Source organism: Aedes albopictus, chromosome 3 (assembly GCF_035046485.1).
Source record: "Aedes albopictus strain Foshan chromosome 3, AalbF5, whole genome shotgun sequence".
Lineage (NCBI taxonomy): Eukaryota > Metazoa > Arthropoda > Insecta > Diptera > Culicidae > Aedes > Aedes albopictus.
The window spans coordinates 449515905-449532392 of record NC_085138.1 but is presented as its reverse complement, the minus strand read 5'-3'; the positions used below and the strand labels follow the sequence as shown (position 1 = coordinate 449532392).

Below are 16488 nucleotides of genomic sequence, written 5' to 3'. Positions count from 1 at the left end.
GATGTTGTAACAATAAAATGTATCGTATTCTTATGATATTTTTATCATGGTTAAGGCACCAAAACAATATGCAGGAACAAACTCACCAAATCATACAAATTCCAGTACTTTCGAGACGAAGTTGTTGACTTACATTTGCGTCTCCCGGATATTTAGCAGCAATATGTATCACCAAAAAATGCACGGAAGTCATTCGAAAATAAAGACGAAATCCAGCACCTCAAAAGGAATAAGACAAGCTCTCACAACAATCGCGAATTATCCTCCTCAACACTACGTGGTCCGCTAAATCGTCAGACAAGAGAAATATGTTGAACCCGATTTCCATTTGCGAACACCTTCCTAGGTGAAATAGGCGGAAGGCGTAGCACCACCAGCGCTGGCACATAGTCGACGTAAGCTACACATTTGCCTTTTTGACAAGGAGGGAGGGGGTCTAAAATTGTCAAATTTTGTGTTACTTAATATTTGAATGAACCCTAAGGTCGCTTAATGCCTAACCCAAGTAACAGAACTAGCTGAACAGCAGTTTCTTAAGCTAAAGTGTCGGCAGAATCAATGACGACCTCCTCAGTCCCAAACCCAATTATCCTACACTACCCAAGTAACCACAATGCTGAAGCCGTACGCACTGCACGTACGAAGTACATACAGACCTACCCGCACCGCCTAAACAAACCACCTAGGCCGAACACAAGCGAAAAACCACGACTATGCCAGTAGGTATAATCGCAATTCAGCAATCGTAGATCCATTCCCCGCTCCTACTCAGCCCTAACGATCCATAGCAATGCTTGTCAATATATGCACCCCACACACGCAACCCCCACAACCCAACAGTATGGTCACTTGAGTATCCCTGGGATTTTGATTACATGATGGTCAGGGATCACAGCCATCAAAACGTTCCACACTTTGCCAGAGCTTGCGACCTGTAACCATGATGATTTCCGCAATGGGAAACCATGATGGCTAGCGGTGTTATGTAAATATTGTTTAGTTGTTGTTACTATTTTGAATAGTATGAGACTATCTATCATTGAAAACGATGAAAGTTGAAAAATGGCATCTCTCCCCCTCCCCCCCCCCCTTACCCTGAAGCGAACAAAAACGCGATATGCTTCAATGCATCCATGGATACATTTTCTTCTTCTGTTTGGCTCTACGTTCCCACTGGAACTTGGCCCACTTGGCCTGCCTCTTTTCAGTGTTCTTTGAGCACTTCCACAGTTATTAATTGGAGGACTTTCTTTGACAGCCATTGCATGAATTAGTATATTTATTGTGAGGCAAGCACAACGATACACTATGCCCAAGGAGTCGAAAAAAATTTCCGACCGGAACGGGAATCGAACCCGCCGTCTCCGGATTGGCGATCCATAGCCTTAACCATTAGGCTAACTAGAGACCCCATGGATACATGTGTAGGGGAACAAAGTCCAAAACGCCAAGGTGCGGTAAAACCGTTTGAATTACCAATAAAAAAAATGGTTTTTAGAGGTTGCAATTAAGGTTTTCTGGCTATTTTATGGCTGATAATGTGTTTCCAAGCTGTAGTATTCGCACGTTCGCGGGTGAAATCCATTCACGATCACGACATTAAACTTACTAAATATAAGATGACATAAAGTAACATGCTTAATATGCCTAGTATTCTCATGCACTCACAGCTTCTCTATATTAGAAATCATAAATGTAAATACATAATCTACGCTCACTACACAAGGAGATTCAGAAACACGTGGAGGCGGATGGTTGTTGATGCCTACGCTATCCATGTTTGGACTCATTCAAATATATCGACAATCCCAAAAAATCGATGAAAATGCATTCATTTCTTTAATAATTCTGCTGAAGTATTAACCAAATTTTATTTAGTTGCTGTTAGCACTTTGAATTCCTAACAGTTGCAGCTATTTATCATTAATAACGATAAAAATTTGAAAAACGGCATGTAGGGTACGTGTGCCATCAGTAATCTCACGCTCCCATATTCAACCTATTCGAAAACAAGCGATTACGGCACCGATTGATTCCGTTCTTTTTGTTTGCATGGGTGCTCACTTCTAACAAAAAATACAAAAATAAGAAACAAAACAAATAGCGCTTCAATCCTCTGTTTTTCGTAGGATGAAAATGGGAGCCACATGCTTAACCCTAAAAGGGATACCTTCATTGCCTCAGTTTCGTCACCTCGCTGAGTGTGTTCCATCAAAGACGAGCTCTGAAAGGCGCCTGGGGTCCAATGGACCCCAGGTATCCCTTTTAGGTTTAATATGGGAACCAATACACTAGATGTGAAAGCGTTTTCCGCATGGAAACGCTTGGTTGTTGATGCCTGGCCTGCCTAGCTAATGTTTATATATCTAGATGATGCAAGTCTCCAACATAAGGTGAACCGGGGCAAATTGAAACGCTAAGTTTTGAAATAGATTTTAATACCGTGACCGGTCCTAATTCGGCGCAGTCCCTAATTCGGCGCACTTTCGCGAATATACCACAAAATCACGGACGCTAGTTCAATATTAGCTTCAAATATATTTTTTGAATATTGTTTCAATAGCAATGAAAAAGTTTGTGAAGAAAAATTTTTGAAATCAACGACCATTATTTTGTAAAAAAATAAAATGATGTTGCAAGTACTGGGAATTGCCTGAAATCTGTGTCCGTTAACGAAGCTGCTAGAAAGTTGCCTCATGAGCTGAAGCATTTTGCGACATAAATAATGAATAGAATGTCTGCTTTTCCATGCGCATCCTGTACTGCTGTCTTCGAGGAATCAGAATCGGCAAAAAAACAATTGAGTTTTCTTCTTTCTTTCTTAATCTTCTTGTTATAATATTCTACCTTGTATTCAAAACCCTTGTTTTCCTTTACCAGTCCATTATGCTCATATGTCATTGATACCATGATACACAATAATAAACTGGCATTCATTTGTTATCGTTGCTGTGATCAACACGCGTTCTCACTCTGTGCGACTATCCGAAAATACAACAGTTGGCGACGAAAGAAGAAGAAGAACCTACGGAGATTCGGCCGATTGCAGCCGTTTGGCTGGTGCTACGCAGCGGGGCCGATCGCCGGAAGAGAATTTGGACATACGAAGTTGAGGTTACGTGTTTGCTGAGGTGTTGGTTGCTGCTAATTGCTTTCTGCTACGACGCGGGCTGTACATTGCCGTTTTGCTGCTGCGTTGTTGAGTGTTTTGATACTGCCAGGTTGGACCCTGTTCTATTGCTGCTAATGCTGATTGCGCTTGATGTGAGTGATGGCTAATCCGACGAATGTTGCTGCTGCTGCTGTCGGAAATGCCGGCGGAGCGGGGATTCCACCGACGTTTAATTTCGAACCCTTCGATAGAACGAAAACAAAGTGGGGCCGTTGGGTGAAACGGCTGGAAGGTGCAATGCGACTGTTTGGTGTGAACAACAACGTCATGCAAAGTGTACTACTGCACTACATGGGCTCGGAGACATACAACATCCTTGCGGATAATGTGTCTCCCGACGAGCCGGAGAACCAGACATATCAACAAATCGTGGACGTGCTTAGGAACTATTACGATCCGGAACCTCTCGAGATGGTAGAACTGTGGAAGTTCAGATCCCGTACACAAATGGAAGGGGAATCGATTGCGGAGTTTATCACGGCGCTGCAACGTGAAGCGAAATACTGCAAATTCGGCGACTATCTGCAGAATGCGCTGCGAAATCAGCTGGTGTTCGGGCTTCGCAACCAGCGTATCCGGTCGCGTCTAATCGAGGAAAAGGCGTTGACGTTCGACAAGGCGAAGGACATTTCATTTGCGATGGAGGCGTCCGGTGAAGGTGCTGAAGTTCTCAACCGGAAGTTGCATGAGCTGAATCTGATAGACAATTCCGCTCACCACCAACGATCGTCGACGAGCAAGGTAACTAACAATACTAACAAAACGTGTTACCGATGTGGTAGTGAGACGCACCTTGCAAACGTCTGCCGACACAAAGATACTGTTTGTGGATTTTGCCGAAAGAAGGGACATTTGCAACGTGTTTGTCTCAGTACGCCACCGGACAGTAAATTCAAGAAAGATGATAATAAGAAATTGAAAACTCATCTGGTCGAGGAGGGGGGTGAAAATGATAGCGATTCTGGGGACGAAACGATCGATGAGATCTGTGTCATTGATGTTTGTAATTGCAATGTAAGTCATGAGAATAAACCGTTGTCGAAAATCTACATACAGCTTAAGGTAAATCAATCACTGATGAGGTTTGAGGTGGATAGTGGGTCACCTGTGTCGCTGGTAAGTGCTACTGACAGGGCGAAATATCTCACAAACCTTCCGCTTAATGATACAAATACAAAATTGCGTAGTTATTGTGGTGGTCAAATAAAAGTTCATGGTACCGTCGATGCTGATGTGGTATACAAAGGCAAAATGGAAACCTTACGCCTGTTTGTGGTGGATTCGAACCGGCATCCCCTTCTGGGAAGAGAATGGATGCGTGCATTGCAACTCAATTGGAATGAAATTATGGCAGGCTCGGTTACTTCTGTCGATAAAATCACTATTCGTCCACCATTGTCAGATTCCGTAAAGTCTCTCATTGATCAATTTCCTTCCGTGTTCGATAATTCCGTCGGCAAGATGACTAAAATACAGGCTAGTCTTACTCTCAAACCGAACGCCAGACCAGTGTTTCTAAAATCTCGTACTTTACCTTTCGCTATCCGTGATACTGTTGAACGAGAAATCAATGAAATGGTTGATAATGGGATTCTGGTGAAGGTCAATAATAGCGAATGGGGTACTCCTGTCGTACCGGTGATGAAGTCCGCTAATAAGGTCCGGTTGTGCGGAGATTACAAGTTAACGGTGAACAAGCATTTGTTGGTTGATGAGCACCCATTACCAACGGTTGATGAGCTTTTTGCGAATATGGCAGGTGGGCAGAAGTTTTCAAAACTAGATTTGGCACAGGCGTACTTGCAGATGAGTGTGCGACCAGAAGATCAAGGAATGCTCACATTGAACACTCATTTGGGATTATTCCAACCGACAAGACTGATGTATGGTGTTGCCTCTGCGCCCGCCATATTCCAGAGAGAGATTTCGCAGATTCTTCGTGATATTCCTGGGGTATCTGTCTTCTTAGATGATGTCAAGGTTACAGGGCCGGATTACGAGACACACTTGAAGCGACTACAAGAAGTTTTGAGGAGATTTGCAGAGCATGGTATGAGAGTGAATGTAGCTAAATGCGAATTTTTCGCGGACTCTATTGAGTACTGTGGTTATGTCATTGATTCCGAAGGTATCCACAAGATGGAAGACAAAATTTCCGCTGTACAGAAAATGCCTAGACCAGAGAACCGTGAGCAGGTCAGGGCGTTCCTTGGGCTTGTTAATTACTATGGAAGATTCATGCCTGATCTCAGCACGAGAATCTATCCAATCAACAATCTCTTGAAAGACCATACTCCTTTTGAATGGAACAACGATTGTGAAAGGGCGTTTGAATGGGTGAAATCTGAAATACAGTCCGATCGCGTATTAGTCCATTATGATTCGAGTTTACCGCTGGTTCTTGCCGTGGATGCCTCACCGTATGGTGTTGGAGCGGTGTTGAGTCACATATACCCGGACGGAAGCGAACGCCCGATCCAATACGCATCACAAACTCTGAACACAACTCAGCAAAATTACAGCCAAGTCGACAAAGAAGCGTATGCTATTGTCTATGGTGTCAAGAGGTTTCATCAATATCTATTTGGCAGGAAATTTGTTCTTGTCACAGACAACAAACCTGTGGCGCAAATTTTCTCGCCGGAAAAAGGTCTGCCCACGCTTTCTGCTCTGCGTATGCAACACTACGCTGTCTTTTTAGAGTCTTTCCAATTTGATGTCCGATATCGACCCTCAAAAGACCACGCCAATGCAGACGGAATGTCCCGTTTACCTGTTCCAGATAGAGCCAACAAGAAACGCATCGAAGAAGTTGACGTCATCGAGTTGGATCAGATCCGTACGCTGCCCGTATCCGTGGAGGAACTCGAAGAGAATACAAAGCAAGATGCTTCCGTTCGCAACTTAATCCAAGGTTTGAAGACAGGGCGATCAGTAGAAGGCCGTGATCGATTCGGAGTTGACCAAAGCGAGTTCAGTCTGCAAAGCGGATGTCTGATGAAAGGCATAAGAGTGTATATCCCGGAACCTTTGCGTTGAAGAGTTCTTGAAGAACTGCATGCAGGACATTTCGGGATCTCTCGGATGAAATCTCTAGCGAGATCATACTGCTGGTGGGAATCTATTGACCGCGATATAACCGAACTTTCACGTGATTGCGTCAGCTGTGCAAGAACCAGGAATGATCCTCCAAAGGTACAAACACACTGTTGGGAGAGGCCAGTGGAACCATTCCAGCGTATACATGCCGACTTCGCGGGGCCGTTTATGGGGCTCTACTTTCTTATAATTGTGGATGCTTATAGTAAATGGCCTGAGGTTAAGGTTATCCCTGACATGTCAACCGATACTACAATTGAGCGAATGCGCGAGTTTTTCGCCACGTTTGGTTTGCCAACGGTGTTGGTCACGGACCGGGGTACGCAGTTCACATCTGCACAATTTCAAGATTTTTTGAAGAAAAATGGAATCATCCACAAAATGGGAGCGCCTTATCATCCAGCCACAAACGGCCAAGCCGAACGATATGTTCAAACGTTCAAGGACAAAATAAAAGCTCTACAGTGTCCACGATCAGAAGTTCAGAAGGAACTGCACAACATAGTCATGGCCTACAGAAGAACCATCCACCCCGCTACTGGGAAGAGTCCTTCGATGATGGTTTTCGGGAGGCAGATGAGATCTCGTATAGACCTACTAGTGCCCAAAAGCGACCGTGACGACAAGCATTTCGGTTCCAGGGGAGAAGAGGTGACAGTTCGTTCGTTTGAGATAAATGACAGAGTAGCTGCCAGAGACTTTCTTTCGCATTCGGATAGATGGAGGTTTGGTGTTGTTTCGGAAAAGGTTGGGAAGTTGCATTATATAATCGAACTTGATGATGGTAGGTTGTGGAAACGTCATATTGACCAAATCAGACCAGGTCCAGTGAGTCAACAGTCTCAGACAGAATTTCCTGTTGTTAGGAGTGTTGTTCGGCCGTCCATTTCTTTGCCACCGCCACAAGAATGCACATCTGAGGTACTGGTTGATCCAACAGAATCTCGAGACCCTTCCGAACCTGTCAGTAGCGCTGATCCCGAACTCGCTCGCAATCATTATCCAAGTCAAAGTCAAAGAGCGACACAAGCACACTGTCTTCAACCAACGAATGCCTCGGGGACTGGAGATACGGACCTCAGAAGGTCTAACAGAGTTAGGAAAGCACCGAATAGACTCGATCTCTGAATTTGTGTTTACTAACAATACTAACTCTCAATGTATCAAGCAATCATCGTTAGGGAGGAAGAAATGTTATAATATTCTACCTTGTATTCAAAACCCTTGTTTTCCTTTACCAGTCCATTATGCTCATATGTCATTGATACCATGATACACAATAATAAACTGGCATTCATTTGTTATCGTTGCTGTGATCAACACGCGTTCTCACTCTGTGCGACTATCCGAAAATACAACACTTCTTGTTCTTCTTAGGTGCGCAGAATTATGAACCGGTACTAAATAGTGGTCATAATTCTGGGCAGACATTTCAACACTAAGTTTTGAACATATAATCAATAAACAAACATCAATAAACAAACAATAAACAAACACATTCGTCAAATGCGATATATGATGTGAGTTACATGGAATTTCCTTAAACAATGGAAACCCTGGAGTTAGACAAGAAAGAAGTCTCAGTTTGCTAACAAAAATTGTGCCACCTTGTCATGGCGAAAAAGTTTATAATGCCTTTAGAAATGAAAGTAAATAAAAAGTATTCGATAATGCTAACGCTACAAAATCCTTTTGTGTATTATGATTGAAATTCCCTTTGCTCAGTAATCAAAGTAGGTAGTATCAATGTTGGGGACATGCAAAGTTCCAATATGGTCGTAATGTTGTATAAAAGTTGAAAATGAAGAATTCAATTGAGTTTAATCTATGAATCATGTTCTCATTACAATATGTTATCTTTTTAGAGTTTTTCTCATGTGCGCAGAATTAGGAACACTAGTGCGCAGAAAAAGGAACATTCCAAAAAAGGGTGCGCAGAATTAGGAACAAAGACACACTTTAGAATTTTCATAAATTTACATATAAATTGAGTGATTTGTATAAGAATTATATTTTTCTCTTATTTACAAAGCTAATAACTATGTGCGGTCAAAAATTCAACCAAATCGGTTCGATTTGGAATTTGTTACAGCTGATTGAAATTGAAAAAGTCTTAGGTGCGCAGAATATGGGCCCTCCACGGTACAATTTAAAATTTTTCTTTCGCCAAAAGACTGTTTGAAAAAAAAAACTATGTGTTATTGCCACCAAGGTGCGATGACGTCATGTTTTCAATTCTCGCATCATGTACCAATGTTTAGGGAACTCAAATGCATTGTTAATGGGGGAACCCGATTGATGTTGGCTGGAGTCATTTTAAAACAAAATTTCAGCATTTTATGGCAAAAACTGTTCGTTGTAACGTCAACCGATTACTTGTTGTATACAAGATTTTATAGTCGCGGGCAAGTTTTGCAAATTATCAGATTGTGCAATATGGTGTAAAGCCTAAAATGTGCGTTCCATTAACACCAGAGTAATGGTAAATTAATGAATTACCGTCCTGTCTGTCCTTTCATTAAGCAGCCCAACCCGAATATAGAAGTAAATTTCAGCTTTACGAGGATATGATGAGATCAAAAAAGATGTACTTACATTCATTGTAATATCCATCCTTTGTCGTGTTTGGCGTTTGGGCAAGGAATGTGATGGGTATGGTAGCCGTGTAGAGATGCATCCCATGAACATCTAAGTCTGAGTGGAGTTGGTGAAGAACACCAACGGGAGCCAAGCGTTCTGGTGAGTTTTTTTTTTGTTCGAAGAAAATCCTGTAAAGACATCGAAAGATAGTGTTGGGGAATCGACCAGACCAGTGCAAACGCCTTTTAAGCAGCTTATAAACAGCGCAGCTTTAAAGCTGAAATTTAATGCAAGAATGAATTAGATAAATATTTTACATTAGGAGAATCTGTCTTACGTTAATGTCTGCCTTCACACTTCTAATCTTTCTTAACGCAGAGTCGATGTAATCCAACCTAGTCCACTGCTACAAGACAAATTAATTCATGCTTCTAAATTAACTTCAATATTGCTCAACCTACTCACAGTTTTAAGTCTGAATAGCAGCTAGTAGTTCTGGTTAATACCCACAATCGTAGCAATCGGCTACCAGTATTTTGCCGTCTCCTAAATAGATATTATTAGACACTATAGGTAACCAATATAACAAATTTCACCTTCTGGTAGAGCAGTGTTCCACAACGCACTAGCTATACTGACACTACTCTAATTAACTAACAGTTTAACTGTTTAAATAAACTTCGTAATCGTAATCCACAGTTCAATCTTACTATCCTTTACCACGGTTTTCCTCCACATGACATAAGGCCATGCTGGACCTCCTCGTATATGACAGACGTCAAATTGTGTTACCTCGGTACTCACACTAGTAAGAACCGTTCGCACGGTGGGTTCGACAACAATCCCCCTCCCGTGTAGCTCCGAGGAACCTAGAATTCTACCCTGACGCCTGACCAACATCCAATAATGCTAACTTCACTGCGGCACGTGTTTGCACTCCGTTCGATGTCAGCACTACAGCCCTGCGTACCTGACCGTCCTTGCCTACAACAACATCTAGAATCCTACCTCTTGTCCAACCGTTACGCTTATTTTCATCAATTACTATAACTAAATCTCCTACGTCAAGTGGCTTTACTGGTTGATACCACTTAGTCCGTCTAGTCAGATCAGGAAGATATTCACGGATCCATCTCTTCCAAAACTCGTCTACCATATTTTTTGCCATATTCCAGCTGTCTCTAAGCGGTACTCGTGCATCCTTTAATTGTATCGCAGGTTGATTAACACCACGGATTCCATATAAAAGGAAATGGTTGGGTGTTAAGGCTTCATCGTTGGAGGAGTCTAGTGGCACGTAGGTTAAAGGTCGGGAGTTGACTACTGCTTCAGCCTCTTGTATCACGGTTTCCAGTACCTCATCGCTAGGGGAATGGGCTTGGTCGGTAATGGCGAACATGGCTGTTTTCACTGACCGTACTAATCGCTCCCACGCGCCACCCATGTGGGGTGCGTAAGGAGGGTTGAACAACCAGTTTGTTCTGGCATTGGTGAATGTCGTTGCGCACGACTCGTTGATTTCCCGAAGCTCCTCTTTAAGGACATTGTTGGCTCCAACAAAATAAGTGCCATTATCTGACCAAATAGTTTCAGGTGCACCTCGGCGAGCCACAAACCTACGAATGGCCATCACACAAGACTGGGTGGTGAGACTGTGTGCGATTTCCAGGTGAACTGCCCTTACAGAAAGACAGGTAAATAAAACAACCCATCGTTTGACGTTGCTGCGCCCAATTTTGACTGTGACTGGACCAAAATAGTCGATGCCTGTATTTGTAAAGGGTCGGATGAACGACATCAATCTTTCCACAGGAAGTGGAGCCATCTTGGGAGGTTGTGGGGTGGCCTTACGAATACGACAAATCTGGCAATCCTTGGAAACACGCTTCACCAGGCTCCGTAGAGTTGAAATTGAAAACCGTTGTCGTATCTCGTTCAGTATTGTTTCGCTGTTTCCGTGGAGAAATCTACAGTGGAAACTGTCCACGAGCAGATACGTTAGACGATGATTCTTAGGCAAGATAATTGGATGCCTTGCATTGAAAAATGTGTTGGGTGCTGCCGTTATCCTACTATCCATTCTCATAATTCCTGCATCATCGAGATATGGGGAGTGCTGCAGTAGAGAACTTGACCTGTTCAGCTGTCTTGGTTGATCCGGATTCTCCATATTATGGTGCAACGTAGCGTACTCCTCTGGATAGCTTTCCGTTTGAACCTGCCGCCATAGTAGATTTTCCGCCTTACAGTATTCTTCGCTGGACAACCACGCTGGCACCTGCTGCTTTTTGAACTTCTTGGCAGCTCTCAATACAAATGCAGTAGTACGAAGAAGTTTTTGCCACTTAGAGAAGCGAGTCACGTCAATTAGTGGTTGGTTAATCAGGTGGTGTTGAACGTATACTTTGCGTAACTCCTCGGTCACGGGTTCTATAGAAGCCGATTGTGTAGGCCAGTACTCTTCCTCTTTTTTCAAGAACGGCGGACCACTGAACCATCGATTCTCCGGGTCAAAACTTGGGCCTGATCCCCATTTTGTAGCTTCGTCTGCTACGTTGTATTTTGATTGCAGATGCCGCCACTCGTTGACAGCGGTGAGGCTCAGAATTTCGCCAACTCTAAAGGCTACAAACGGATGATAGCGACGACTATCTGAACGCAACCAGGCTAATACAGTTGATGAGTCCAACCAAAAGAATCGTTGCTTCACGGATAGATTCAAGTACTTGCAAATAGTGTCTGCCAAACGACTGCCAATCAGCGCCGCCTGCAGCTCGAGACGAGGGACGGAGAGCGGCTTCAAGGGTGCTACTTTAGACTTTGCTGCTACCAATGCACATCGGGGAACTCCTTTATCGATGATCCTCAAATATGCAACGCTAGCATAGGCTTCTGGGCTAGCATCTACAAAAACGTGAATCTGCATACCATCCATGGCGCTACGGCTTGCTCCACTGAAGAAACATCTGGGAATCCGGACACTTCCCATTTCCGTCAGGCAATTACTCCACTTGATCCATTTTTCGTGCAAATTTTCAGCTATTACCTCATCCCAATCGGTTCCTGATCGCCAAATATCTTGCATTAGGATTTTTCCTTGTACCACAAAGTTTGCTATTAATCCGAGTGGATCAAAAAGTGACATAACGGTACAGAGAACTTGGCGTTTCGTAGGAACCGACTGCTCCGCAATCAGTTTGGCAATATCCGGCCTTAGTGTCGTGTCGTAGGTGAACATGTCGATTTTGGGTTTCCATACCATACCAAGAACTCGTTCGCTCTCCTCAGGCTTGTCCAGGTTCATGGATTTGGTTGCTGTACTGCCTTTCTCACCAACAAGCTGCATCCCTTCGGGAGAATTGCTGATAAGATTACGCATATCGAATCCTCCTTGAGCGTGGACGTATCTCACATCTTTCCACAGTTGAACTGCTTCCATAACGGTGTCCACGCTGTCCAAATAGTCATCAACGTAATGACCCTTGATGATGGCCTCTGTTGCCGCCGGATACTGTTCGACGAACTCCTCAGCGTTCTTGTTCTTGATGAATTGTGCTGAGCTAGGTGAGCATGTGGCTCCAAACGTTGCTACATCCATGACGTAACATTGTGGTGAACTATCAGGCGAACTTCTCCAGAGAAATCGTTGTGCTTGTTTGTCCAGATTACGTATGATTATCTGGTGAAACATTTCTCTAATGTCTCCACAGATGGCAATGTCCCTTTGGCGGAATCTGAAGAGAACTGATATGAGGGATGTCAATAGGTCCGGGCCCTTGAGGAGCATGTCATTTAACGATACTCCACTGGATCGAGCTGCGGCGTCCCAAATTAGACGGACCTTTTCCGGCTTTTTAGGATTCTGTACCACCCCAAGAGGTAGGTACCAAATGCGTTTCGGATCCGATGATCGTATTTCTTCGTCGGTTAGGCGATGTGCGTATCCTTTCCTTTCGTACTCTTCTATTTGACAACAAATTTTCTCCTTGAGGGCTGGGTCTCTGTTGAGTCGTTTTTCTAGTTGCACCAATCGCTTTTCCGCCATCCTGTAGCTGTCTGGAAAACAGACTTCCTCGTGTCTCCATAAAAGCCCTGTCTCAAAGGCTTTACCAACTCTTCGCGTTGTAGTCTCCATGATCTGCCTTGCTCGCTTATCGTCATCAGCCTCCGGTTTCACCGTGATGGTTGCTTCCTCGATTCCAAAGAATCCCTTCATTTGCTCATGTAGTTCTCGATTCCCAAGAGAAGAGTGCAAGTTCAGATGTTCTACCGATTTATCCGACCAGAACTGTTTACCGTATATACACCAGCCTAATCGTGTCTTTGCTGCAACTGGGTCATCAGCATTTCCTTCTCGAATTTTTAATGTCGCCAACAGCCGGGCGTGCTCCATACCTATGATGATTCCTGGAGTCGCTTTCGAGTAGCTCGCAACTGGTAAACCGCGCAGATGAGGATATGCATCCTTGAGCGCGTCGTACTGTAATGTTTGATGTGGTAGATCCAGCTTTTGAACGGTCCTAACGTTGTTTAACTGGAAGCGAGTTTCCATCCCGCGTCCGGAGATCATAATCGAGACACGTTTTGAGCCTCTTTCTTCTCGGCTCACATTTCCTGTCCAGCTGAGCCAGAGTGTATCCGTAGGGCCATTTATTCCCAGTTCAGCCGCTATTCCTTCCTCTATCAACGTTGACGATGAACCATCGTCGAGGAAGGCGTAGGTTCGCACCGACTTTCCATTCGTATCTTCTATAAAGACAGGCAGATACCGGAATAGTATCGTCGGCAACACATGGTGCATATTTTGGTGTACTATCGAAGCATTTCTGGAGCCGTTATCAACTGATCTTGCCTGGGCTCCCAGGACCTCGACATCGTAGGCATGTAGAAGTGCGTGGTGTCTAAGGCGGCATCCGTTGATGCCACATACTTTCCCGGAGCGACACGGCCATTTTCGATGTGGGATTAGACAGTTTCTGCACAGTCCGTTTTGACGCATTACTGCCCATCGATCATCGTTGTGCAAAGTCTTGAACCGTGAGCAACCCTGAATTTCATGATCCGCTCTCGAACAATATGAGCATCTTTTTCCCGATTCTTCCGATGTTCGTTGTGTCTCCTCTTCTCCTTCCGGGGTTTCTTCGGTGTGTACGAATATTTTCGATTTATTGCGGGGACCCATTGATCTTGTCGATTTGGATGATGATGCTGAAAGATCTGGCAGTGTTACATCCGTTGCTGTGTTCACCAGATCCGACATAAAGGTGCCGAAAGTCGCCAGATTTACAATCGGGCTCGCTCGTTTGTACGCCGACCATTGCATCTTATAGACTGCTGGTAACCTTTCAACTAGCTCGTGCAGTAACATAGGGTTACAGAGATGTTCGTCTAATCTGGCCAGCTGCATATGGTCCACCAAATCCTGAACAGCTAATCCAAATTCGATGACGGATTTGAGATTTTCCGCTTTGGGTGCCGGAACATCTCTTAGCTTGTTGAGAAGAGAGTGAATTATTATCTCTGGTCTACCGAATAATCTCTGCAGCGTGCTGATAACGTGTGGAACTGAACCAGGCAACAGCAGACGGCTTTTGACCGCCGCCAAGGCAGCACCCTCCAGACAACGTTGAAGTCTCGCCAAGTTTTCTACGTCGGAATAACCACATGCTGTTGTAGTGTTCTGGAACGCACTGAAAAACATTGGCCAATCTTCCGGATCTCCGGAAAATTTCGGTAGGTCTCTTGGCATAACCTGACGTGCCGCAATTTGCACCGGAGTTGGACCAACCTGTTGGATGTTATCGGATGATTGATCTCGATTATAATACTGTGACTCTGCAGGATTTGCGTTTCGTTGAGCAGTCTGGTAGTTCGCAACGTTTTCAACATTGGCTCTCACAGGGTTATGGCCATGGCCAAGGTCACGGCTCGTTGTGCACACAGCAAAAAATAAATGCAACCCGCCCGATGTAACTCACTCCGATGTACTAAATAATCAATGTAATCACGATTCCTATGTACGATTACATCGTTTTGATGTAAAATCTTTTGTTCTTATGTGTACATCGTCCTGTGTAATATTCATGCAACCGACGTATTGATCGGGTTGCAGCAGTTCAGATGTAATATTACACAACAGTTTTTTCTGTGCACAGTGGCCTTTGCGATCCTGGCATAGTATACATGGGTTGAGCAGCAGCGTTACTTTGTGTCGCAGTTGTTACTGACAATGGATACACAAAATTGGTTCCCTGGCGTCCATATGCCATGGATGTCATTTGAACGGCGTCCCTGTTTACTACCGGACCATACTCGGAAATATCCATTGGGATGCGCGAGATGGATGTTCGCTGTCCAAGAGCCTCCGACGGACTAATATGCTCTTGTGAGAACTGTGGAGTGGATGAATTTGGTGGTGCTTGCCTGATCACAGCTTTCTGATTTCTGCAATCTCGAATCGAATTGACGGGCTTGATCACTTCGGATGGCGCATCTATACCAACTGCATTTGATGGTGCATTCTCATGCGCAGACTTGGAAACAGCCGACCTTTGGACACCATTGAAGGTCTGATTGGTTGGGTTTACTCCGGACGACTGATGTGTGTCCCTTTCCCTACTGAGCCAATCTCGTACCTTCTGACTACTAGTCCTACTGTTAGGATCGCTTTTTCGACTAGTGTCGCTCCGTATACTACACGAACCATCATTGCTCCCTTCCGTTCCTGCCATCAGAAGCTCGAATTTCTCCTTCAAATACCTTTGCTCTTCTTCCATACGTTTCTTACGGACTTGGTCTTCTTCTTCGGCAGCCTTCTTCCTTGCAGCATCTTCCTCTTCTTGATGCTTCAGCCGAAGCTTTCGTTCCTCTTCCAGTAGTCGAAGTTGCAAACGTTGACGTTGGGAGTTTCCGCTTCGGTTCGATGAACTCGTTGAATTGGACTTACGTGAGTGTCGCTGGCGTTGATCTGGGCCATGCAATTTTCACATTTCCAGCTTCGCTCTGGGTCCGCAATAGAGTCGGTCACCCCGGCGCAATCAAAGTGGGCCCAAGTGTCGCACAAATCGCAGCCCACCATGTTGTTTACGGAATCGGAACGATTGCACTTACCGCAATTATGATTCCCTTTCGGATCGTTGTTGGAATCCATTCTTAGGCTCAGCGGGTCTATTAACCTTTAAAGTTTGTTGGGGAATCGACCAGACCAGTGCAAACGCCTTTTAAGCAGCTTATAAACAGCGCAGCTTTAAAGCTGAAATTTAATGCAAGAATGAATTAGATAAATATTTTACATTAGGAGAATCTGTCTTACGTTAATGTCTGCCTTCACACTTCTAATCTTTCTTAACGCAGAGTCGATGTAATCCAACCTAGTCCACTGCTACAAGACAAATTAATTCATGCTTCTAAATTAACTTCAATATTGCTCAACCTACTCACAGTTTTAAGTCTGAATAGCAGCTAGTAGTTCTGGTTAATACCCACAATCGTAGCAATCGGCTACCAGTATTTTGCCGTCTCCTAAATAGATATTATTAGACACTATAGGTAACCAATATAACAAATTTCACCTTCTGGTAGAGCAGTGTTCCACAACGCACTAGCTATACTGACACTACTCTAATTAACTAACAGTT

General features: G+C 44.1%; 1 protein-coding gene across 1 annotated transcript; it reads right to left on the bottom strand.

Annotated features, from left to right (window-relative positions):
- Nucleotides 1-10440: 10440 nt before the first annotated feature.
- Nucleotides 10441-16001, bottom strand: LOC134291087 (uncharacterized). Its single transcript, XM_062858371.1, has 4 exons — nucleotides 15962-16001; nucleotides 15154-15818; nucleotides 10536-14714; nucleotides 10441-10467 (listed from the first exon to the last, which is right to left on the bottom strand). The coding sequence occupies exons 1-4, from the start codon at nucleotides 15999-16001 to the stop codon at nucleotides 10441-10443; spliced, it is 4911 nt and encodes a 1636-aa protein (XP_062714355.1).
- Between the last annotated feature and the right edge of the window lie 487 nt (nucleotides 16002-16488).